Source organism: Electrona antarctica (genome assembly GCF_951216825.1).
Source record: "Electrona antarctica genome assembly, chromosome: 11".
Lineage (NCBI taxonomy): Eukaryota > Metazoa > Chordata > Actinopteri > Myctophiformes > Myctophidae > Electrona > Electrona antarctica.
In genome coordinates this window covers 38,610,257-38,636,475 of record NC_136792.1, presented here as the reverse complement: position 1 = coordinate 38,636,475, position 26,219 = coordinate 38,610,257, and the positions used below count along the sequence as shown (strand labels likewise).

General features: G+C 43.8%; 1 protein-coding gene across 1 annotated transcript in view; it reads left to right on the top strand.

The window, feature by feature from the left end:
* sptbn4b (spectrin, beta, non-erythrocytic 4b) overlaps positions 1 to 26,219 on the top strand; it is a gene marked incomplete at both ends in the record, with an annotated part of 107,639 nt that overhangs the window by 70,271 nt on the left and 11,149 nt on the right. Inside the window, 9 exon segments of the mRNA XM_079514193.1 lie at positions 11,842 to 12,105; positions 15,808 to 16,032; positions 17,912 to 18,001; positions 18,578 to 18,856; positions 19,733 to 19,863; positions 20,295 to 20,499; positions 21,105 to 21,350; positions 22,325 to 22,459; positions 25,596 to 25,840. Of these exon segments, the coding sequence (XP_079370319.1) occupies positions 11,842 to 12,105; positions 15,808 to 16,032; positions 17,912 to 18,001; positions 18,578 to 18,856; positions 19,733 to 19,863; positions 20,295 to 20,499; positions 21,105 to 21,350; positions 22,325 to 22,459; positions 25,596 to 25,840 (1,820 nt within the window).

Sequence of the window (26,219 nt, the reverse complement as noted above, 5' to 3'; positions counted from 1 at the left end):
TTTGAGTCACATTTTAACGATTTTTCAAAAATAGCAGACCTACAAGTTCATAGCGCGCCACTCGGTGGCGCGCTATGAGCTTGTAGATCTGCTATTTTTCAATAGCTAAATTATAACATAATGTATGTAACCACCAAAAGGGGTTCCCGCTCAAAATGGGTTAAGTTAAATTAATTGATTTTACAATATACATTGGGGTCCCAGAGATAGAAATGGGGAACCATAGCCTAATTCAGCTTAAACTGGGGGTGAAAATGGTTGAGAATCACTGCTAGAGCCATAACAATGTTTCTTCTATTTGTGGGCCTGAAAATCAATGCTACATGTGTCTGTGACACAGTGTCTGATTTACTCTAAAGCCATGGCCAGATATCATGTAATGTGATGACGGGTAAGAGCTATTGGTGTTGGGTAACTTGATTCATCTACGAGAAAGATGTCAGTGCCTGTGCTCTTGTGTGTGTGTGTGTGTGTGTGTGTGTGTGTGTGTGTGTGTGTGTGTGTGTGTGTGTGTGTGTGTGTGTGTGTGTGTGTGTGTGTGTGTGTGTGTGTGTGTGTGTGTGTGTGTGTGTGTGTGTGTGTGTGTGTGTGTGTGTGTGTGTGTGTGTGTGTGTGTGTGTGTGTGTGCGTGCGTGCGTGCGTGCGTGCGTGCGTGCGTGCGTGCGTGCGTGCGTGCGTGCGTGCGTGCGTGCGTGCGTGCGTGCGTGCGTGCGTGCGTGCGTGCGTGCGTGCGTGCGTGCGTGCGTGCGTGCGTGCGTGCGTGCGTGCGTGCGTGCGTGCGTGCGTGCGCGCGCGCGCGCGCGTGTGCATATTAATGTGTTGAAGAACGATGACAATAACAGTTTAACGCAATTATAGTCCAAAAAGCTTTGGTCTTAAAGTGTAAGGCCACTTTGGTAGATGTGGGTTGTGTAGTTGTAGTACTTTCCATGATGTAACTCCTAATGTGGACAAGACATTTTAATAATTGCTCCAGTGAGTAGAAATTGATAATTATTATCATTCATTCATTCATTCATTCATTCATTTATTCATTTATTTATTTATTTATTTATTATTATATAAATGTTAACTTCCTGTTGATTTTACTATTTGAAGTTTTCTTCCTAATAAAATGGCAAAATCAACAGCATGAGTTTTGGTGATGTCTGAATCAACTTTGTTTGTTTACGTTCTAAAAGAGTGACTTTACGCTGTTTCAGCGTACAATGTAAGTCAGCGAGGAGCAAATCAATTTCTAATCACTGGAGCAATTATTTTAGATTTCTTGTCCACATTTGGAGTTACATCATGGCAAGGTAACTACACAACCCAAACCTCTACAAAAGTGGTCTTGCACTTTAAGTTTCACTCCGTCTCCAATCAGTTTCTCTACCTCTATCTGATCATGGTGTCTCTCTCTACCTCTATCTGATCATGGTGTCTCTCTCTACCTCTATCTGATCATGGTGTCTCTCTCTACCTCTATCTGATCATGGTGTCTCTCTCTACCTCTATCTGATCATGGTGTCTCTCTCTACCTCTATCTGATCATGGTGTCTCTCTCTACCTCTATCTGATCATGGTGTCTCTCTCTACCTCTCTCTACAGCTGTCTGCCTCTCTGTCTCTTTTTCACTCTCCCTTAATCCTTTCTGTCCCCATTTCTCACAGTCTCTTAGATAGTAAGCTCTGTCCGGTGGCTTTGTGCTGGTTCTGCAGTGTGTGTGTGCGCATGTGTACGTGCATGAGTGTGTAGTGTGTGTGTGTCAGTGAAAACATCAATGGAGAAGTGATGATACCTGCAAAAGGCTGAGAGAGGGAGTAGGAGAAAAGAGAGAAACAAAGAGAAGACAGAAGAGACGCGGAGTGGGATTATTTTCAGCCTGTACATAATGTGCTTTATAGCTCAATATATACCTTACTGCTTTGTTTCTGTTACACATTCGCTAAGAATACTGCTTCTTTAACCTTTCGCACAAACCATATACGTATGACATTATGCTTTATGGCATGCGTTCAACATTTATAGTAAGTTATAGAAAGCAATGATTAAAAACAAGGCCCTTTTTATCGTAGATTTAAACAAAATCAGTTTGTTTGATTCATTGAGTGGTTGTTGAAATATGTAGACCGAACTGTTTAGCTTATAGGCCGGGAGTACAGTTCTTTTTTTGCCTACCTTTCCGTTTAGCTTTGTGTGGCTGACTCAGTATGTATCTGTACTTACTGAACCTGACCCAAATACGTCTGACAAGGATACTCTCACCTTCTCAGCCTTCACAGCCATCCCCCTGTTTACAATCACATTCTTCAGATGTGGTTAGACATTGTGTGTGCTGGATACAACAGATAGTTCTAACCTATTCCATAAGAAATGCTTTTAAAAAATACTTATTGGATATTGTTCATTATATTCATTGTGATGGATCAAAGACTTTTTAACAACAATACTAATTCTCATAAAATCAGGGGGTTCTCACTCCCAAGGCGTCATATTTTACCACTTGGAGTTACTAGAGGGCGGACTGACCAACCCCCAGCTTTAGTTACTCTGTCTAGTTTGAAGCAGCCGGAAGTCTGCCGGAAATATCCAAAATAAGGAGTAGGCTAACCAATAGCTAGCGTTTCAGATTATAGAAACATACGCAGTAGCGTTTCAAATGCGGAAGTATTGCATTCTCAGATTGGCGACGGCCACTTCACGGTTATGGTTGAGTCCTTCAGGACTGGTGTCTTTTCTGTTTCCTGTTATTGTGGGGAAAGTTTTTGCTGAACATAGCCGATCGACAAGCTCACGTTCAAGCTTGTCAATCTGCTATTTTCAGCGGAAGCTTTTCCCACAATATGTGGTTTATGTGGTTAAGCCTAATGTATAGTGTGAGCCAAGCCATAGGGCTCATGGCTCTTGGCTTTTATTTACATTTTACAATGTAAGCATTTAGCAGACTTAATCCAGAGCGATTTACGGTAAACAAGAACAACACATGGTAATCTATTCTAAATTCTCCGAAAGCTGTCTGTCAGTCATTCTGTCTGTACAGTTCCTTATCACGTGTCACCAGTGAAATGCATATTGGGAGGGACACAGATTAATGTATGGGACACAGTTTTCCGTGCAACATTCCCCTTGCATTCTCCAACGCACCTCCCCTTTATTACACAGCCCCCTGGCAGGCATCAGACCCACACGGGGAAAACATCTCGGGCGCATACTACAGTTATTTGACACCTTCGTAATGTTTGCATGTCAGTCGACAGAACTTACCAGACGTGGGTGAATCTTTGGTGAAACATCGCTGCCAATGCGGGGGTGCGTGACAGACAGGCACCTGACAGAGCGAAAGCAACCCCGTCTCCTCCTCCACCACCACCTCCTTTGCTGTGCCAGACAAATACAAGCAAGGGTTTGTCGACACGACACCCATTCCGTCTGGGATGGGGGAATTAGCAGCCACAACGTTGGACGGGGGAATTAACAGCCAACATTAACATTACGCGCGTTAACGTGAACACATGGGCGACCACACTGTCCGCCCCCCTCCTCCACCACCTCCTTCGCCGTGCCATACAAATAGGCTACATGCAGACTGAAAGCCTGCCCACTGACGACGAGAGGTTACAGATCTCATCTGACCAACGTGATACAATGAACAGCACAATCACAACGGAATGATTATCTGTCGAGGTGGCCAAATGGAGACGTTTTATTAACCGGCTACCGTTAGGCGTTAGCAAGCAAATACAACAGGGTTTAAGTCCGCCCGGACGGGGAATTAGCAACCACAACGTCACGTGCGTTATCGTCCATGTTCCCAGCCTAAAGGCGTTTTGACACCACAACATGTAATGAGCGGGTCCATTTGGAAGTTAGTACATTACTGTGTACTTTTATATCTGTTGGATCATAACATATCAATAATATAATCCACCACTCGACGGAAGGGGAAGACAGATCCTGTGCCGTCTGTAAAATACAATGATAAAATACATACAGACAGATGCAATGACCAAAGTTTGGCGCAAGCCCGGTGGCTCCCTGCCGACACCACACACACACTTGCCTCCCCCCCCCCAGCTCAGGAGTGTAAGCTAATAACGGGGAAGAAGTTAGAAGAGAGCAGGTGCCCTGTGATCTATTACATCGCATTACCCACCCTGAACATCATTTGTTGTTCATATATTCAGAACTGGTAAGGACTAGTACATCAAATACATAGAAATAGGATCATAAGGAAGCTAAGAACCTAACATCCGTCTAACAGTGGAATATCTGTACAATGAACCAATGAGTACCCTATAGAGTGCTATGTCTGGGTTGTAGGGTTGGATCGGACTTTGAAGATGTGCCATACCTTTGGTTGCTTTGTAGGCCAGCATCAGTGTTTGAGCAGCAACCGGGAGCCAATAGAGGGAACGGAGAGGGGGGTGAAGGACCTCCTCTAGTAAAGAGGGATCTGGTGAAGGCATATTAAGACAGACCCATCATAGTAGTTAAAGCAATTGAAGTTTATTTTAAAGAAACTGACCCGCTTTTTGAGTGAGTAGAAGTGAGTGAGGCACACATTTATAGTTGTCTATACATTTAGTTGTGCATACAATAGGTGACAGGCAGACAAAGTGAAAGACAGAATGTTTGGGTGAGTGAAATTCACCCAAACATTAGATTTCGTTATACTGTAGATATCTGACTGTAGGGAGAGATATTGTTTTGCTCTAAAGTCACGTTTGATCATGCAAGTTTTACACCCTGAAATCATTTAATGTGATCACCAAGTGTGTGTGGTCCTGCATCTTGACTGAATTTCCCAGTGTGCTCATTGTTATGATTAACATATACAGTAGAAGATTGTCTGAATGTGTCTGTTGCTTTGAAAATGCTCTAGTGTGTGTACCCAGCTTTACATGCAGTATAGTATAAATATTGACACAATAGCTGGCCCCGACCTGCCACAGCAGCGTGTCAGAAGATGAAGCCCAGTAACAGATATCTCTTGTGGGTGTAGTCAGGCCAACAACATGAGGACGGATGGCTTCATACTAGTCCATCTGTTACTATTAAAGCCCCGTTGTACTTTGGTTGTACTTTGGTTGTTGCACACTGAAAGATTGTAGATCTACAAGCTCACAACGTGTCCGGTGTGTGTGTGATGTGTATTGAGCTTGTAGATCTATATATTTACCAGACTCTCTTAATCCAGCCCGGTTTACAGTAAGCAAGGTAAACAGTAAACACAGGGTAATACAAAACATCTGTACATTGAAACTATACAAACTATAGAATTCCACTTATTCCAGGTCAACAAATTAACCCGAGATCTGTCTACATAACATGCTATCTAGATTACATTTTTACCTTTGCATAACGCTGCAAGGTTGTCAGGGCTAGGACAAGTGCTACGGCCTAAAGTGGAGTCTGCAGTTCTTTTTTTCAGATATTTTTGGGGGATCTTTCTGCCTTTATTGAGTAGGTTGACAGGAAAATGGGTTGAGAGATGGGGAGTGACACGCAGCAAAGGTCGTCGGGATCGGGAGTCGAACCCGCGACACACTGTCAGGCTGGAATACTAGCCTAGGTGCCCGGCCTAGTCTGCACTAGTTCTAAGTGCAATACGGAGTTCATTCCACAGCCAGAAGGGAGAGGTTTCTGGGACGTGCGCCACGTTGTCCCAAGGTTCTGACAGCTTGCCTGTGTTAGCCGATCTGAGTGAGCGAGACGGGTTTTAGGGTTGGATCAGGCTTTGAAGATATGGAGGTGCCATACCTTTGGTCGCTTTGTAGGCCAACATCAGTGTTTTGTACTGTATGCAGGCAGCTATTTACTGTAAAATAGCAAAATAAATAAAATACTATTTATTTTGCAGCTTTGCCTCACAACATATATTACCCGTTAGCAGTCATTATCTTCCAGTGTTCATTCCTAGTACGGAAAGTTTCAGTGCATTCCAATTGCACGTTCCAAATCTACGTCCTGACACAGGTCATGTGTCTATCCTTAAATACGATGTTCAGCATTCATGTTCCATTCATCATGGAATATGAACACTTTAGATTTGATATCTTAGTTTGATTTGGTGTTCTGTCAGGGACGTCGCTGACGATTTGGTTGCCCTACTCGCATATTATTTGTGCTGCCCCCCCTCCCGACAAGAGCACTGCGTTATCTCATGCAGATTGGCTACTTTCGCCGTTTGCGAGGACGCACACATGGGCCAATTGGGCGTGCGTTATTACATGGCGGAGCCACGGAGAAAATTGTTATTAACACATTTTGGGCGGGAAGTGGGAAGCTATTGAAAAATAGCAGATCTACAAGCTCATAGCGCGCCACCGAGTGGCGCGCTACGAGCTTGTAGGTCTGCTATTTTTGAAAAATCGAAGAACCACTGACATAGAAACATAGCTTTTTCAGAAAACTGTCAGGATGTAGAAGACATTTATAGAATCTGATCTCAGGTCAAAATGGGTTAAGAGGGTCGGTTTGGCACTTTTTGGCACATTGTGTTGCCCCCTCGGTGTGTTGCCCTACTCACAGTGTGTATTGCGCGTATATGTAGCGACGCTATTGTATTCGGTTATGATATTAAAGCTATACCCGTAAGCCATAATGTTGATATTATAGTCACACACTGCCCTCCCACTCAACGGAGGATACAGCATGTGCACACAACACAACAAGCAAGAAGTGGGAAATATTATTCTATAATGACAGCTGGTGTAGCACACTGACATGGGAGACCAATATGCAGAATGACTCCATGCCAATATGCTTCGTAGCTACAGCATGTCACCCACTATCGTTTACATTTTAGAACATTTGAGTGTTTTGACATTTCAGTTGTTTTGATTCTTCTGATTATGAGTAGATAGATATAAACCTGTGTAAGTGATCTCTCTGTCTGTGGTCTCATTTCAGAAATGATTTGTGTGGACAGAAAACAATATGTGGTGTGGTTACAGACAGTATGCAATACAGTACATTGTGGGATATAACATTTATGGCACGTAGTCTTCAGCTGCAATATGCCTTAGTTAAAATCTGTATTTTTAAGATATTTTATGTTTCTCCAGGTTGTCATTATATATTTTCCTTTTAACCCATTCTGGAAGGGAACACCTTTTGGGTTTTTTAAAGGATTATGTTATACTTTAGCTATTGAAAAATAGCAGATCTACTAGCTTGAGCTTGTAGATCTGCTATTTTTGAAAAATCGTGAAAATGTGGCGCAATTTCTTTTTAAATATATTCTTTCAGAGCGAAAGTTTTGAACTCAAATCTTTGCTTCTGGGGGGGTCCCTGGAACAACATATCTTTCGATGGGGGTCGGCAGCCAATTACAAATAGTTTTTGGGGTCCTGACATGACAAACTGCAATGATTTAGAAGCCTTTTTTTTTTTTTAAGAATCGGCCTCAGGTCTAAATGGGTTAAGGTGTTGGTTGTGTGGAGATACACGTAAGAACTTGTAATGGCCTCCTGTTTGCCCTTGGAGAGGACATTATCTCTGGAGGCAGTAGGCAGTAGGCTTGGAGAGGACATTATCTCTGGAGGCAGTAGACACTGTGCTGATACTGTCAGATGGTCTGACAGACACACACCCTGTATCTCACAGTTTTGTTTTTATTTTATGTTTTCACCGTGCAGTTTCACACACAGAGGCATATATCTACATTTTTGGACACAGAGTCGCTGTCTTCCAAATGTATAAACAGTCATGGAGACAGACTGTTGGATAGGGTCAATTACCAGTTGGATGATGGGGGTAGGTCTCTATGTTTTGGTAGTGGGGGATGGGAAGAAGAGAGGAGAGAGAGCAGGTGTACAGAGAGAGGCACTGGGGGAGAATTGGATGGGGCACAGAAAGGGGGGATGAGAAGAAAGAGTAGAAGACGCAGGAAGAGGAGGGGGGATTTAGGAGGCATTTGGGAATAGGAATATGGTTATACGTCTAATCTCTTTGCACACACACACGTCACACACACACACACACACACACACGCACACGCGCACGCGCACGCGCACGCGCACGCGCACACACACACACACACATCACACACACACACACACACACACACACACACACACACACCAACCAACGCATACAGTATATCATATCCTGGCAGCAGAACCTATGAACTCACTTCAAGGTATTTTGTTTTAATAATCTTACTTGCCCACATTTCAGTCTAATGCTGAAAACACCAAGCATCGCTGCCAAATAAATGAATGAAGATAGATAACCACCCACCACACATTGGTGTAATGTGCCCTTTTTTTGCGTGTTTTCTAGTGCAGTGTGTCTCTCAGACATCGTCAAGTCAAGGACTTATAAATCCATGTGTGTTAGTCCGTGGACCCCCATTTGAAAATATTTGATGCCAGGGATAAGAGAAGCTCTATTTAAGTTTTACAGAATTCTACAACTGCCTATTATTCTGTAGGTGGAGAAACCTATGATCTCAATAGTCATTCATACATTCTCCCATTGGCCTACCTTCTAGCAGGTGGAATAATAGTGAAATTAACCACATTCAACCTGACGTCCATATTTTGGGCATGTCATTAGGTACAAAAGTTTAAAATATTGAAAATAGCAGATCTACAAGATGTGTCGCATTGAGCTTGGCTATTGTTCGCTATTATAGAAATTGGGCTTAAGTGGTTAAACCGTTGCTAGTTATCCTAGGGACCCCCTGGCTGGTTGCCACTCCAGGGGGGGTCCCCGGACCCCACTGTTGTAGTGTTTTGTCCAGCTGGTCTGGATGAAGCATAACACTTGTCGTCAGTGTCTCTCTCTCCTCTAGTCTAGATTTAGGACGTGCACACACAACCTCCCTCGATGGAACCTTTCCACACACCTCTGATCCTACAGAGATGCTGTAGTGGCCTACTGCCAGAGGCAGCTGACCTGGATATGCACAACGTGTGTGTGTGTGTGTGTGTGTGTGTGTGTGTGTGTGTGTGTGTGTGTGTGTGTGTGTGTGTGTGTGTGTGTGTGTGTGTGTGTGTGTGTGTGTGTGTGTGTGTGTGTGTGTGTGTGTGTGTGTGTGTGTGTGTGTGTGTGTGTGTGTGTGTGTGTGTGTGTGTGTGCGTGCGTGCGCGCGTGCGTGCGTGCGTGCGTGCGTGCGTGCGTGCGTGTGCGTACACACACATGCATTGATTAGTGGATGGATGTGTGCTCAATTTTTAATTGTAAATACATAAATCAGACACACATGTGCGGTTCTCTCAGCTTTGCACTGTGGCTGCTTTAGAAAAATGATCTTTTTGGGATGAATAACCAGGTGGATAGATTTGAATCTTGTATCTTAGTCATATTGTAGGCCTTTCATACCATCTACAGTCAGGCAATGATTGTTCTCTGTCATTATATCTTCATACGCTGGAGGTTGCTGCCAGATAAATTAATGCAAGGCTGTTTTTCTGTGTCTCTCCACCTCTGTGTTTATTTAATGTAACCTTTATTTAACCAGTGAAAACCACATTGAGACTGAAGTCTCTTTTACAAGTGTGAACTGGCCAAGAGAAGAGACAAAATAAGTAACACAGCTCTGCCAGTAACAATGAATACGAGACAATAACAGGACAAACATGCTCATACTGTAAATACAGTACCCACTACCAAAGAAGCTCAGAGGGAGAACAGGTACATCTAATGTACCTCCTAACTCTCCATCTGTCCTCCCCTCTGTTCTACAGCCTCTCCATCATTGTGTTGCTGTCGGGCAGAAGCCTCGTATCTCCATATTTCAACTACATCATGCAAGAGTGTCACACAGAAGTGATGCGATGCGACGTGTTTGTGGATCTGCAATTTTCACTATTTGAAATCGTTTAGACAATAATAATAAAAAAGCAACAGTTTATTATTATTATATATTGTCAAAACGATTTAAAATAGTGAAAATAGCAGATCTACAAGCTCACAACACGTCACATCGCGATGTGTTGTGTGAACTTGTAGATCTGCTACTTTCACTATTTTAAATCTATACTACAGTACAAAAAAAGGAACTCTTTCGGACGTACAGGGTTTCCACCCGACAGCAGCGATATCTCAACCAACCAGCCGTCCCCACCCCCATCCTTACTCCTACAGTACAGTACACCCCCCCCCCACCACTGAGCCCCCCTCACACTACCCTCTGCATCGTGCCCTGTGGTGATATTTTGTTTATCTCGTGTACCGTACATGTCTGACTGTCACAGGGTCAGTGGCGCCGTCAGGACGTAAAAAGTGCAGGGTCATTATTTGATGACGGACGGATGGACGTCACGACTCACATTGTTGTGTATTAGCCCGTGTGACACCTTGATCGAGTTGAGATTAAGAGCAACTGCAGTTACTGCACAGATGCAGCCAATACACAACGACTACAGCAAAATGGAAACGTGCCAAACCATGGCATGCACCAGCGCCGGTCGGGAAAAATAAATACATAACAATAGACCAGGCATTCCCAATACTGTGGGGACATTCAGCCCCCCCCCCCTCCAGCGCCTATGCACAGGTTTAAAGGTGGCTCAATCTGTTGTCTGTAAATGACACGTAGCTTGCGGAGTTAGTTCAGTCAGTCACACTCGAGGGAGTTCATGCCGTGCTCATCAAAGGCGCATTCTATACTCAAGGGGTTAATATGCTGAATTTCTATGTGGGTGTATAAGTGTGTGCAAGTCCCACACGTCATTCGCTGATGTGGCAGTCAGCTGACCAATTGGGCGGGCTACTTAAGCTCACTAGTCTGCATGCTCTTCCTGCCTTCCTTCTGCTATGGTTCCCGGTTGTTATGTGATGTTTGCTCCCACCACCACCCCAGCACCACCGGTGGGCTCTGTTATTATGTTCCCCATGGGGGGTTCATTGTATATCTATCTCCCTGCTCTTAATGTTTATGATGGTTAATCGTGCCGAGCAGGGAGTAAATGTAGCAGAGTCGAACGCCAAGATAAATATCATATGCACACTTGTATTCTCATTCTATAATAAATATTGGTTAAATCTTTCTGTGAGTTGTCTGACTGAACTCTGTTGGTGTGGTGATTTTTGGCTGTAGATAGATACCAGTCGCACAGCCCATGTTTTGGTACCTATCCCTACAGATGACCCCAAGAGTTATCGAAATGCCAAATATGTTAATTCTGAATTTGTCTTGGCCTACTTAGTATGTAATATTTAGGGCTGCCATAGCTGAGTGGTTAGTGAGCCCCTAGTTGTCCCAGGTACGATTCCAGGCCAGGTCAGCAATGTGTCGGTGTGTCCCTGAGCAAGACTCTGAACCCCAACCGCTGTAGAATCAAATGTCTGCTCACTGCTCTTAGTTGTTCTAGGATGGGTAAAACGCAGAGGACCAATTTCACGCTCTTTGTTTTCCGCCGACCTCACGCCGGCCGCTCGGTGCGGCGGTTCTCTTATTCTTTATCTTATTCTGAGAATAAGATTAGAAATAGGTTCAGGGTTAGGCATAGTTTTACTGGGGTTAAGTTTAGGAATAGGGTTAGGTTTTGGCACCGTTTTAATGAGGTTAAGGTTAGGAATAAGATTAGGTTTAACCGTTTTAAGCATAATTCACTTACCGGTAGGTTACTTTAGGAATACCAGGCTGGGCAGTTCCGCCAGCTGTACGCCCGGTGTGAGTTGGTAGAAGAGCGACTTTGTTGGTATTCATTTCACCTATATATATATATATATACATTATAATGTGACAAAAAAACACCCCAAAGGAGTGGGGACTATTCTATTCTATGTAACAATCGTCTTTGAATGTACATACAATGTCCTAAATCCTTAGTGTTACTGTTCATGCCATTGTAACACGTCTTCTACCCCTTTTCTCTTGCTCCTGATCATCAAACATCCGTCCAGGAGGGGCAGCAGTTGATCCAGGAGAAGCCCGAGCTCAGTCCGGTGGTGCGGAAGAAGCTGGGGGAGATCAGAGAGTGCTGGCAGGACCTGGAGAGCACCACGCAGGCGCGGGCGCGCGGGCTGTTTGACGCCAACAGGGCCGACCTGCTGGTGCAGAGCTACAGCAGTTTAGACCAGCGGCTGGGCCAGCTGGAAGGGCAGCTGGCCTACGTGGACCAGGGACGGGACCTCACCACCGTCAACAAGCAGCTCAAGAAACTACAGGTGATCCTTAGCTCCGATCCGATGCAGAGCCTTTTCGCGTGTCAGTAGATTGAAATATGAAATGTTTTACATCATACAAGAGTGTTGCACAGAAATAGTGAAAATGGCAGATCTACAAGCTCACAATATGTTGCAAGGTGATGCTTGTAGATTGTCTATTTTAACTATTTTAATTTTTTTTAAATAATATCAAAAAAGGAACGGTTTTGGACATACAAGGTTTGCCTGCCTCTAAACTGCGTGACTGCGTGACGTGCTTTGTTCCTTTTATGCATAGCCAGTTAAAAATGACTCACTGTTTACATTGTTATGGTCCCACAGTAATGGTGTCACCTCGTTATAATACTGTTGAAACACAACATCATGTACTGTAGAGGACGATACCGTGATGATTCTCGTCATGTGCTTTACTTGGAATGCCTTGATTTCAGCTCAGCTGTTCATTTCACATGTTAACTGAGGCTCCTGAATTGATATTCTTGCAAGCATGCATTTTTAATGTAATGGTTGTTTTGCAGCGCTGTGAACCCATTTGCCTTCATGCCAACCCATTTACGCATTATTATCATTATTATTTAATGGTTTCATTCCAAAATGAGTTATTGAGAAAATATTGTTAATGGACATATTTTGAAAGCTTAAATCAATATACAGTACCCTTAACATAATTACTTCCTGAGCGGAAATGGGGAGAGAGAGATGGGGAGTGAGACGCAGAAAAGGTCATCAGGGCCCAGGCGGCTGGCGTAGCCGTCTGGGCACCGTGGCTGGTAATCCAGTCTGGCAGTGTGCTGCGGGTTCGACTCCCGATCCCGACGGCCTTTACTCTGTGTCACATCCCCCCCATCTCTCTCCCCATTTCCCGTCAACTTATTGTATACCTATCCCTCTATAAAAATAAAATAAAAAGGCGAAAGCCACAAAAAAATATCTTACAAAAAAAAGAAAAAGGTTGTTGGGGGGAACGGGATTTGAACCTGCGACATGCTGTCAGACTGCACTAGCAGCCTAGGTGGCCAGACCGCAATGCCAGCGGCCCGGGCTATGTTAAAATATATTTGACAAATCAGACAAAATTGGTGTTGAACAATAACAATTTCCTTTTAATGTAACCTAACCAATATACTGTGTTAGTATTGTATTGTTTGCTATGACTGCATGTTTCAGAAAGTACAAGGTAGCTTGGCATCCATTCAAAATCATTGTAGTGCCGTAAAGCCGAGCAGCTGTTCAAATAATCTATTTACCAACCAGCCTTTACAATGGTAAATAGTTTTCATTATATTCCATAAGGAGTTTTATATTAATGGCAGCATTTTATAAATGACCTGCGACTCCAGTAAAGAAAGAGTGCCTTCAGTGGATCTAGTTTTATACACATAAGAATTGATCCGTCATTGCCACATTTTCCAAATACAGTTGGAGGCCATCGATATTGTCCTTTTCTTTTTGCTGAGGTTTGCGTGATCTGCGCAAAAGGACAGTTAACCCATTTTGGGCGGGAACCCCTTTTGGTGTTTTAAACATTGTTATAATTTAGCTATTGAAAAATAGCAGATCTACAAGCTCATAGCGCGCCACCGAGTGGCGCGCTACGAGCTTGTAGGTCTGCTATTTTTGAAAAATCGTGAAAATATTTATTTCAGAAAACTGGAGGATTTAGAAGGATTTTTTTAAATTTTGAGGTCAGGCCTAAATGGGTCAAATGATAAGGGACAATATCGGTGGCACCCAACTGTACATCCATTCTACATCCATTCTACAACGGCTAGTACCACAAATCAAGGCTGTTCTCATTTTGGAATGAAATTCTTGATTTTGCCCTCTGGTGGCTGTTCCAATGTATTTCATACAGTATACTGTATACATGTTACCCATCCAAAAGCAGGCTGGTGTAACGCTGCTATGTTTTTCCATACATTATCATCCTCTAATTATTTTATAATTTCACCAGACATCTGTCATTCTCCTTTCCCACAGCATGATGCTTAGATCTTCATTTAGCAGCCTGCCATTAGCACTGCTTTATGGCACCATCCTCACTCCAAACCAAACTACATTACCCAGCATCCATCCATCCATGCCCAGGGGTACAGTAACCTTCACTACACTTCATTTCTGATCTTCCTGAATTGAACAATTTAATTTACGATAACTAATGTTGCAGCATTAAAATCAGGTATAGTTTATGTAGCCTGTATAAAACGTAGAGCTTTTTGGGATAACCATTGTTGGTTGGATATGTACTCCTCAACTACCTAAGTGATCTCACTTAGGTAGTTGAGCAGTACATATCCACCATAAAGGAGAAAAACGATTTGGCTGTGAGTCATCTTCTGTATTTGGAGGCAGAATCGTCAGTTTTGTTTGACCTTTATTTCTCTGTGTACATACAAATTGACAGTAAGCTTCCAGCAGCAACAATTCAATTCAGAACAAAGGTCAAAAACCTAAAATTACAGGCTGGTTATCTGCTATTAGCCTGGCTAATAAGCCAGACCGAATCAGCCGTTGGCGGATTACGGTCTGGAGAGGCTCAATTGTACGCCCATTTCCTACACCAGAGAACTGGTGTGGCCAATCGGGACACGGTATGCAATATGGGCGGGCTTTGGTACAGTGACGTTCAATGCTTGAGACCTTTGACTGACAGTAGCTCTGACCAATTGCGTCAAAGAGAAAATGTTTGAACCCGCCCCCCGGGAAACAAGATCCATACACAGCATCTCCAGACTCAAATACCACACGACAGTGTGATTTGAGTCTGGCTTATTAGCCAGGCTAATCTGCTATAGCAGTACAGTGAGTATATGTAGTTGGAATAGACAAAAACAGACCAGTGACAGCTGAGATTAACCAGCAAGGCTGGTGCCTTGTAATATTTGCCAATCTAATATCATGCAATATGAATTTTCTTTCCGTAATAAAAACAAACCCAATTTTTACAATCTTTACAAATACACCTCTGCACCATCTTATTACTGCCTCTTCGGGGAAACTATGCTCAACTGCTGCAAAGAATTCCCTAGGAGTATAGAATTTCCAGAGAGTAATTCCCAGAGTAATATAATATTCTTCTAAGTGTAGAATTCTCAGAGTAGATGGGGGATGAATGTTATGTGATCCAAGAGGGAAAAGCCGGCCTCGTTTTTCCTCCCACTTACAGTCGTCTCACTTCACACTTGATGAGGCTGTTCAGTCTGTCAGATGGAATCAATCAGAATTGATTGAACTTGTTGTACCTGCTCAAATTTAGGAGTTTAGTATGAGCTAACCTCCCTGCCTAAAACCATTAGAATATTCAGCTAAACGGACGAGTTGTCAAGATGCAATGAAGATTGAATGTTACATTTGTCCTTAATTAAGCAGCACACAGCAATGTGCTCTCACTGGCACCGTAGATTAAATGACATTTTCATAACGTCTAATCTATTCCTTCCTCTTTGTTTTACTCATCCGTTCCACTCACCCATCTTTCCCTTCTTTTACACGGCCACCGTTTCTCATTTTACCTGTCTGTCCATCTCTCTACTACCTCCGACTCGTCTCTGCCTTCTCCTCCTCTCTCTCCCGCCCCTGAGCCCTCTCTTTTTTTCTCCTTTTTTTCTCTCTGTTCCTCCTCCTCCAACTCCTCTTCCCGTTCTGCCTCTTCCTCTTTGCCTTTCCTCCTCCTCCTCTTTTCTCTCGCTCTGGTCCATCCAGACCATGGAGTGTCAGATGGAGCAGTGGTACAAGGAGGTGGGGGACCTGCAGGTGCAGGCCGCCTCCATGCCCCAGCAGTGTCAGGTCAAGGAGACGGTGGCGGAGCGCCAGATGGCGGTGGAGAGCCGCATGGTGCGTCTGATCGAGCCGCTGAAGGAGCGCCGACGCATCCTGCTGGCGTCCAAGGAGGTGCACCAAGTGGGACGCGACCTGGAGGACGAGATAGTGAGTTCGACGGATCGCAACATCACTGAGCTTTCAGACAGGCTTTATTTCTTATCCTGGAAAAGGGGTTATGCCCCTGCCAACCTGTGCTTCTGCTCTAGTCTGTGTTTTAAGTCGAAATCATCTAATCTAAAGGTTGTGTGTGTGTGTGTGTGTGTGTGTGTGTGTGTGTGTGTGTGTGTGTGTGTGTGTGTGTGTGTGTGTGTGTGTGTGTGTGTGTGTGTGTGTGTGTGTGTGTGTGTGTGTGTGTGTGTGTGTGTGTGTGTGTGTGTGTGTGCTCACAACCTGATCATTTTGGTATTTTAGACATGTTTGCGAGTCAATAATACCTGCAGCGCTTCCTGTTTACTTCAGTCAGAATAGACTTCGTGTTTGAGTAAGGACACGCTGTGATTGGCCAGTAACCACTTTGAGTGGCAGCCGGGGCAAACGTGCTGGCCAAAACATGATGGCGCTGGGCGGCCCTCCCTCCCCCAAAGCGGCCCCCCCTCCCCAAGGCGGCTTGACAGCTCCCCTGAACAATGTTTGGGCCTCCTCTACTGACTGCCGCCCTAGACAATCTGCCGGCCTAGGCAATGGCCGAAGTCGCCTATATATACCGGCCGGCCCCGCATAGGTGTGGTTTGGGCGTTACGCCACTTAAACCAATCAGTGTGCCACATGCCATTGCCTTTAAGAGATCCATTACCCTTTACCCATTATGCCCAGTGATATCTTGCCTTGCATACACAATGGCCCATGGAAGAGCGACGGGTTGCTGGGCTTGGAATACATTTATATTTGATACAGAGGGTTGTCTTGTGTCCAGTAGCTCCTCTATCTGTCATCCACTCCGCGACCAACACAGCCCCCCCAACCCCCCGTGCCGTTTCCATTTTTTTCTCCACCGTGCACAGAACCATATGATGCACCAAGAACACTCGTCAATTCATTGAGTCACAACTCGCTCAAATCCTGGAGCATTTAAAAAAATTGTATTGTATTGCCTCTACGAAACGGTATCAAGCGAGAAGGAAAGTTCGGGAAATCTGATGAATTAAACAGACTTGCACTGAACTGAGGCCAAATAACATTGGAAATGACACCCGTTGCTTCCTTACCATCTAGCCTTTAATTGCCTTTCATTAACCCATTCAGGCCTGACGTCGAAATTTAAAAAAAATGTTTTCTAAATCATGACAATTTTCTGAAAGATTTGAGGCACATTTTAACGATTTAAAAAAAAAATAGCTGACCTACAAGTTCATAGCGCGCCACTCGGTGGCGCGCTATGAACTTGTAGATCTGCTATTTTTCAATAGCTAAATTATAACATAATGTTTAAAACACCAAAAGGGGTTCCTGCCCAGAATGGGTTAAAACCACTGTGCAATGGGGTGATGAAATTGAACGAGCGCACAATGCGCCGTGGTACAAATCAAATAACTTCTTTGACTAGACAATTAAACACAATGGGAACAAGGAATTGACACTGCTGATTATAGGAAAATTACAATCACAGAGATTCGTGGAGAATTAAGACAGAACAAGACCTCTGAGCTGTGAATGTTCTGCAATATTGTGCGTCGAGGCAGCTCCAAATCAGGAGCGATTCTTTTATCAAATGGATTCGCATGACGGGTGGTTTGAAGAGGCGCTTTTCCTAAATCTGTGTGCATTAGATAGCAAATATAGGGAAAACGCATCAACACGTTTACCGGCACAACTACACCCACAAATATAGGAGTCGGCAAAATGTATAGTGGGTTGTGTGGCCGCAAGATACCGTTTATGGATTGTAGAAGCTCCTAAATGCGTAATTCACGGAAAGTGGTTGATGCTTGCGGGTAAGGCATGGAATACGATAGAGCCCTATAACTGTTTTCCACTGTTGTTACAGCTGTGGGTCCGGGAGCGCCTCCCCATGGCCACTTCTCAAGAGCATGGCTCCAGTCTCCAGGCTGTCCAGCAGCTTATGAAGAAGAACCAGGTACGATTTACAACATAGGCATTTAGCAGACGCTCTTAATCCAGAGCGATTTACAGTAAGCAAGAACAAAACATGGTAATACATTGTTACTACAAGTACTAACAGCAGTATGACATAATGTCATGTGTAAACCATACCCATGCAAAAATCTATACAGTATGTTAATACTGTACATTTATTTGGATGTTCCAAATCAACTGTAATAGATTGGACTACTCTGAATGGACATAACATAGGGCTGGGCAATTAACCGAAAATAATATCAAAACTGTTTTTTATTGTATTTATTCATTTATTTATTTATTTGATAATTTTGTAATGATTAACTAAATCGATTAGTCGGATTAACCACTTAAACCTGTAATATACAGTACTTACAGTACTATACATGGTACAATGGTGGCGTACAAAAATAGTAACAAATATGTAGATCTGCTATTTTCACCTTCTGTTTTTCTGTTATCAAGTCAAAATTTCATTTCAATTTTGACATTGAAACATAACACAACACTCACAAATCAATCCTCTGTCTCTCTCTCTCTCTCTCGCTCTCTCCTATTCCGTCCACTCTCCCAGACCCTCCTGCGAGAGCTCCAGGGCCACAGGGGCAGGATAGAGGACGTTCTGGAGAGGGCCGGCATCATCGCTTCCATCCGGAGTCCCGAGGCAGACCACGCGCGGGCCGGTCAGAACATGCTTGGCCAGCTTTGGGCGATGCTCTGGGCCGAGACGGAGAGGAGGCAGGTGGTGCTGGACGCCATGTACCAGTCCCAGCAGTATTACTTTGACACGGCCGAGGTGGAGGCCTGGCTCAGCGAGCAGGAGCTGCACATGATGAATGAGGAGAAGGGGAAGGTACGATGGATGGATGCATGGAAAGGGCTTTGGATGGACATTCACTAGTGGAATTTTAATCCGATTTATGAGCTTAGTTGTTCCTGCCTCTGTATTCTACACTGTCCAGTAAAGCAGACGTCCTCCTGAGAACTATTACAAATTTGAAAATATTCAGTGTGTTTAATGCTCGCAAAATGAATGGGGACTGGTGAATGAATGGGGACTGGTGAATGAATGGGGACTGGTGAATGTGGATTAAGGTGACTCCAGACCGAGGAAACTTATCCAGACCAGTCAAAGACTACTTAAAACTCTCATATTGCAACAGACTAGCATTTTTTATCTGCACAAAGACAGTCTGCCGACGAAAGATTATTTTCCACCTTGCAAATTGCAGAAAGCGCTGATTTGCAGTGTTGCCAGGTCTGGCAACACTGCACACTTGGTATTATATATATTAATTGAGAGTTGATATTGAGAATATGGTATCTAGTTCACACACTACACCAGTATAGTCAGCCTCAGCCCTGAAACATGACGAGCAGACTAGAAGTCCACTCTACAGTGGAATAATTTACCCCCCTCATCACTACAACATGGATAGCGTCGCTCCCGACATCGGCAACCGACCGGACATGTTCGGTTCTTCATCAACGGGTTCCGACGCGTCGATAAGGCGCTAGGGACGGCAAGCGACGGGAGCTTCTCGTCGGGGAGTCTCCTGCGGACAGTCTCGCGACTGGAGACTGCCGATCGTCGGTCCAGTGTGGACCTGCCTTTAGAGTCATGTTAGCGTTTACATTGGGGCCCGAAGCTGGGACCTTTCCATGACAGGATGATCACTCTCACCCTGTCCTTCCAGAGTGATGTTGACCTTCCCATCCCTTCTTACAGGATGAGCCCAGCACTCTGCAGCTGTTGAAGAAACACCTGGTCCTGGAGCAGACCATAGAGGACTATGCAGAGACCATTGGCCTGCTGTCGCAGCAATGTCGACAACTGCTGGAGATGGGACACCCAGACAGGTGAGGCGCTGCCGGCGCATATGCAGCGCAGCTCCACTCTCACGAGACGCGGACTGGCAAAACATTTCACTTCACGCACGTCCACAACATTAAGATCAGTGTCTGTGGTCACTGGTCACTCTAATTAATTAAACATTTCACTTCACCTCCACATAAAGATAAGTGGTCAGTCACATAATCCAAATTCACAGTAATAGTGCTGTTTGGTTTTGATTTAAGAATTCAGATGCAGTAGATTAATGGGAGTTTCCTACCGGTTTGCTGAAAAAAGAAAACATTGTTCCACTCCTGGCTGCCTTCTCTTGGTTTAGTCCAACCACCAGCAAACTAAAGTATGTACAGTATGAATGTATGTATTGCACATACACATGCCTATAAACATGATTTATCCCTCTCTCTCTTTCTCTCGCTGTCTCTCTCTCCCCCCATAGCGAACACATCAGTAAGCGTCAGTCGCAGATCGACCGGCTGTACGTCTCCCTGAAGGACCTGGTGGAGGAGAGGAAGAGCCGCCTGGAGCAGCAGTACTGGCTGTACCAGCTCAACAGGGAGGTGGATGAACTGGAGCAGTGGATCGCCCAGAGGGAAGTGGTTGCCAGCTCCACTGAACTGGGCCAAGACTTTGAACACGTAACGGTAAGTGGGTGGAAACTGGAAACTGAGAGACCGTAACGGATCGTCATCAGGTTTAATTAAGTCATCTGAAATGAGACCTTTTTTTTCTTTCTCGATCAGACCATTGAGAAATTGATTTTAGATAATCCTAATAGTTTGACATTTGAAATTCTCATACAAATCAATATTTTGTCTTCAAGGTTGTGGACTTTTTCCCAATCAAGCAAATTGAGACAAGCAGTGGTGGATGTTTTACTAAAGTATAGGCCTATCAATTTGGGAACCCATTGGCAAAAGGGTTAGGGTTAGGAAAAGGAAAAAGGAAAAACAGCCCTCTGTTTCGAGAGACTGTTGCAAGTACTCATTATGCAGAATGTCCCATATTTCAAGTTTTCAAATGTATAAAAAATCGGCCATTCCGTGCCATGGTCACAGCTGTGTTCTGACGATCGGATCATTGTTATGGTTAGCGTGACCTCGAATTAGACAACAAAGCTCTTCTTATCTCCTTATGTCGTACATTTCACCTACCGCCCCCTTTGGTAACGGGCGTTCAAGGTGACAAGTACCATCCATTATCTTGCCCTCATCCTGACCTTACCCTCCTTCCATCCATCCCCATGCAGGTTCTGCAGGAAAAGTACACAGAGTTTGCGTTGGAGACGGGCAGTGTGGGCCAGGAGAGGGTGACGGCGGTCAACCAGATGGTGGACGAGCTGATCGACTACGGCCACGCCGAGGCCGCCACCATCGCCGAGTGGAAGGACGGGGTCAACGAGGCCTGGGCCGACCTCCTGGAGCTCATGGAGACCAGGGGGCAGATGTTGGCCGCTTCTCATCAGCTGCACAAGTTCTTCTCTGACTGCAGAGAGGTAGTGTGGAGCAGAGATTATCAAACCTTTTCATTAATTTCAAGGACCCACAGTTTGCTATGCATTTGATTCTCTAGGACATTGGAGAGGGCATTATGTCCAACGATGGGCCTCGCAGTCCCTACAGGTTTCTGACCTAGTGCCATCATGTCCAGTGTCACTTTTCCATGGAGCCAGTCCATGTCGACACTTAAAGACAAAGCAGAGACTTTTAAAAGAATGTTCATAGCTTAAAACGTGATTGCTTTTCTAAAATGCTACAATGATTGAGTTTGGTTTCTTGTCATCAGTGGTTTTCTTGTCATCGTGGCATCAGCAAACGACCAGTAAGTGAAATAATATTTAATGTGTGAAGTTGAATTTAGTAGTATGCAGTGGAGATATGTTTTAGCAGCAGCGGTTGTCAAGAAGGGCCTAATCTATTTAAAATGTTGCATACCCGGGCCCAGGGGTCCCTCAAGGATGACCTGGGGTATGCAATACCCCACTTTGAGAACCACAGCTATAATGTATTAGTTCAGGGGTTCGCAAATACTTCCATGCCAAGGACCCCGCAAATAGCTATAGCTTTGGGCTGTGGCCTTGCTATTGTAAAATGCCTTAAAAGTTGCCTTAAAAACAACAGAAATAGCCATCTACAAGCTCATAATACAAGCGTGTCGCACTGTGATGCATTGTGAGCTTGTTGATCTGCTATTTGGTCCCATTTTCAACCTATTTTGTCCCATTTTTGTTTTTTAACCTTTTTATATTGCTGTACTAGCTATGCCCTAGGTATTAAAGGCTTTTTAAAGATATATCCTTGGCTCATTTGTGAGTGCTTGAAGGGAGCAAATGGGCTTCCCTTTGTTCTGGAATTTTATTTTTGCACTTCGTACCCACTGGACTGGAGTTACCTTTTGTAACTGTAATCGAGAACACCCGGTATTGTTTTGATCTTAGATATAATAGTATCTTCGTCTGTGTTGTTCCAGGTCTTGGCCCAGATTGAGGACAAGCATCGGAGGCTGCCAGAGGTTCGCGCTCATCAGGGTGGTAATGCCAACACCAGCACCCTTCAGAGACTCATGCACAGCTTTGAACATGACATACAGCTCCTGGTCACACAGGTACAGAGACATCTCGCACACATTCCAAAATGACTTGTTGTCTCAACAATCTTAAAGGCTGCCACCTTTAAGATTCAGCGATTTCAATTCAGTCATTGCTCAGAAAAGATTCAATATTGATTTTGACACAGATGAGCATAATTGTATCCAGCTTTTGACTGTAATAATATTCTAGCCTACTAGTGATAAAAGAAAAGCACTAGTCTTTCTGTATTTTGCTGAGAAAAGAGAACACACTCTGCTCACATTCCTGATGTGGGCATCGAAGGTTTCAAATCTAGAATGACACCAGTATGTCTTTAGCTTCTTGCCTGGCTGTGACTGAGTGACAGTGACTTCAATTTAGAGGTAATTTTTCTCCTCATCTGAACAATACCAGATTTGATGTTGGTTATGTTATCCCTGAAGTATGCTGCAAACTCTTCACATCTGGGTGTCGAGAAAACAGGGTGCCGGAATAAAGCGGATATGGTTTATCAGTCAGTCAGTTGTTGAGAAGAGAATTTTTCGATTGTTCAGGTTATCACTGATCAGTTTGAAGAAATGATCTTGTCTAGCATTTCTGATTGCCTTGCTCACATAAAATCATTGTGGACAAACATGTAATTTCTCCATTTTTATTCTGCTACATGGAAATTGATCTTTTCAGTTGGGGTTGGCCTTTGTTTTGTCTGACAGGGGAAACAGTGTCAGTGGTTGTCCATATTTAGCTGGTTTACTAGCTCAGAGGTTCTAAATGTGGGTCTTAAAGGACCACTTCACCACTTTTCAACCTATCTTCATATAATAGGTCCTCACTAATAATCATGAAGAAATGGCGCAATCTTTTTCTACTCGGTCTGTGTCTCATAGGAGGTCTGTGGGCAGTTCAGAAACCGTCTTCCAGTGACATCATCGATGGGGAATACAAGCTAATAAAAACTGCAGGCTTTCTAGTCCTGAAAAGTTGCAATGCGAAAATGGAAGCCATCATTCTCACGATAAGGAAAATCTAAACATTTTTGTAAAAGAAATCTTGTTTAAAAAATAATCTACCTAATGATGGTTTCTAAACTGCCCACAGCCCTCCTATGAGACACATACTGAGTAGAAAGAAATCGTGCCATTTTATCATGATTATTAGTGAGGACCTATTATATGAAGATAGGTTGAAAAGTGGTGAAGTGGTCCTTTAAGCGGGTTTCAGGGGGTCCCCAGCTAAGAGGTTGATAGTTAGGAAACCCTTTATGGGTCTGTAACTATGAGGCCCCTTTTCCACCAGGGCTGAACCGGTTCGGTTCTTTTTTCCCCACCTAATGTTGAACCAGTTCAGTGTTTCCACTGATAATTAATTGGTCCAGAACCCTAAAAGTTGGTTTGGAACTGGAATCAAACAATGGCCGCCGGTTCTGTGAAAGCACCAAGGTTCCAAGAATCTAGAACATAATCAGTTCTAGAACCAAAGTTCTTTTGGTGGAAAAGGGGCCTCAGTAAATAAACACTGAGATTTTACAGTGTAGATTGGGGGTCCCAGAGATAAACATCCTATCGAATGGGCGGTCCGTGGCCTAATGCATATCATATGCAATTGATGAATTGAACATGGTGGACCCTCTTGTAAACAAGTGTAATGCTTAATTGGGTCGTCCACTCACAGTTAACAGTCTGTGTATTGAGTTTGTGCTTGAAATGTACTGTAATTCTGCAAACTGTTAATAAATATTTCAATCAATCAATCAATCAAATCAATCAATCAATCAAACTGGTGGTCCTTTGAAACGGAAGAGGTTGAGAATGGCTGTACTAGATCATCACATATGAGGAGGCTAGAATAACTGTTGGAACTGTATATACTTTCTACACAGATCATGAAATTTGCAACAACCTCAGGGGTAAGACACTATTTCTTAACAAGCCATTCTGTATTTTTTCTGTGCTGTGCAGGCTTTAACCCGAAAGTAATACACAATAATGATAAGAAAGACTGTAGCCATGATATCAACAATGGAGGATACGTCAACAGTGAGTCCATGAGTTATCACCAGATCTAAGGTGTGGCCATGGCAATGGGTGGGTCCTAGTGACATTCTGAATGAAATCCAATGCGATTCAGAATGTTTGTAAATTCCATGGCTTTGGAATCTGACTTATTATCCACATGTAATGATGTAAGTTGAAATCCCCTATGATCTTCTTCTTTTTTTAATCATTATTACTGTGGATAATATGTACAAATTCTGCTTAGTGGACTATAGGAAGCGAGGGCATGGCTTGGGAGGCCTGTATAATGTTAGTGCCAGTACAGGTGGCTGGCTCCTAAGTATATAATGGCATGATACTCAAATGAACAACCCTCATTGAGTGCTCTGAAAAGCAATTCATGGTAAAATAAGACCCTGACACTGCAGTTCCTTTTGCATGAGCTCCTGTCCGCCGTGCAACTGGGGCACAGCGTCAACTGTATGATATACTGATGCAAAATCACAGCTGCTATATCTCAACTCTAGTATAGCAAAAGGGCATTTGGTCATGTAGGCCCTGGTGTCTTCTGGAGCATCTGTGTTTTTGCACCATATGCAAAATAACCTCCTTGTGGTTTTTGATTCTGTTTAACTATACTGTATAACTTTTGTTCCCAGGATAGAGTTGATTACTTCTACATAGTAATGTTACAAAGTTACAAACTACATTTATTTCATGTTTGATATTGGGATTACCTGGATTTCTCAATTAAATTAAATTTCAGTGAGGTTAAACATCGTTGTTCAAATACTGGAATACTACAGAATTAATCCACTGTGCAATATCATGATGTTGTGTCATGAACAGTATAAAAACAGCGATGCAAGTGCACAATAGCCACAGGAGGAAAGTGCAAAACATGCAATTCCAAATATTTCCATTATAAAATCAAAGTGACACAGTGGAAAAAAATGTGAAAAGAAATGCATGGATGTACTTTCCTGACCTACTGGCAGCGTGCTCAAGGAATTCAGCGGCTGATCGGTCCTGTGGATTGTTACATTTAGGCCAGGACACACACACACACACACACACACACACACACACGCGCACACACATTTGACAGATCGTATAACTACAGAACATTTTATAATTTGAAAAATAACCCCCCCCCCTCTCTCTCTCTCTTCTCTAGGTACGCCAGCTACAGGAGAGTGCCGCCCAGCTGAGAACAGTCTATGCTGGGGAGAAGGCCGAGGCCATTGCCTGTCGGGAGCATGAGGTGATGCAGTGCTGGAAGGAGCTGCTGAACTCCTGCGAGGAGTGTCGTGTGCAGATCACCACGGCCACGGACAAGCTGAAGTTCTTTGGCGTGGTGCGAGATCAGATCATGTGGATGGAGTCCATCATCTGCCAGATAGGAACTGGAGAGAAACCCAGGTAGTTGAACACAGGGTCAGCTCTGGGGGCGTCTGGACATTTTTTGTCATTCAAGATTTTATTAATTTTCACATTTGTATACTTGCACTCTGAAAGGACATTGGCATAAACAACAGCGGCAATATGATCAGCATGTTTAACACACTGTTAGAGTCCATAAAATACAGACGCTAGCTTCCTTAGGAGAGGAACGTTTAATATTAGACCTACGGTATATACTATATATCGTCCGGCTGATATTATCGGCGGATATCTGCCTATCTTATCTTACCTATCGATATCGGTCGAATTCTCTGCCAATCTTTTGCCTTTTTTCCACTCTATGCCCATGAGCATGTGAGGTTGTACAGTATCTGTGCCATTTTAGACTTGAGCTATG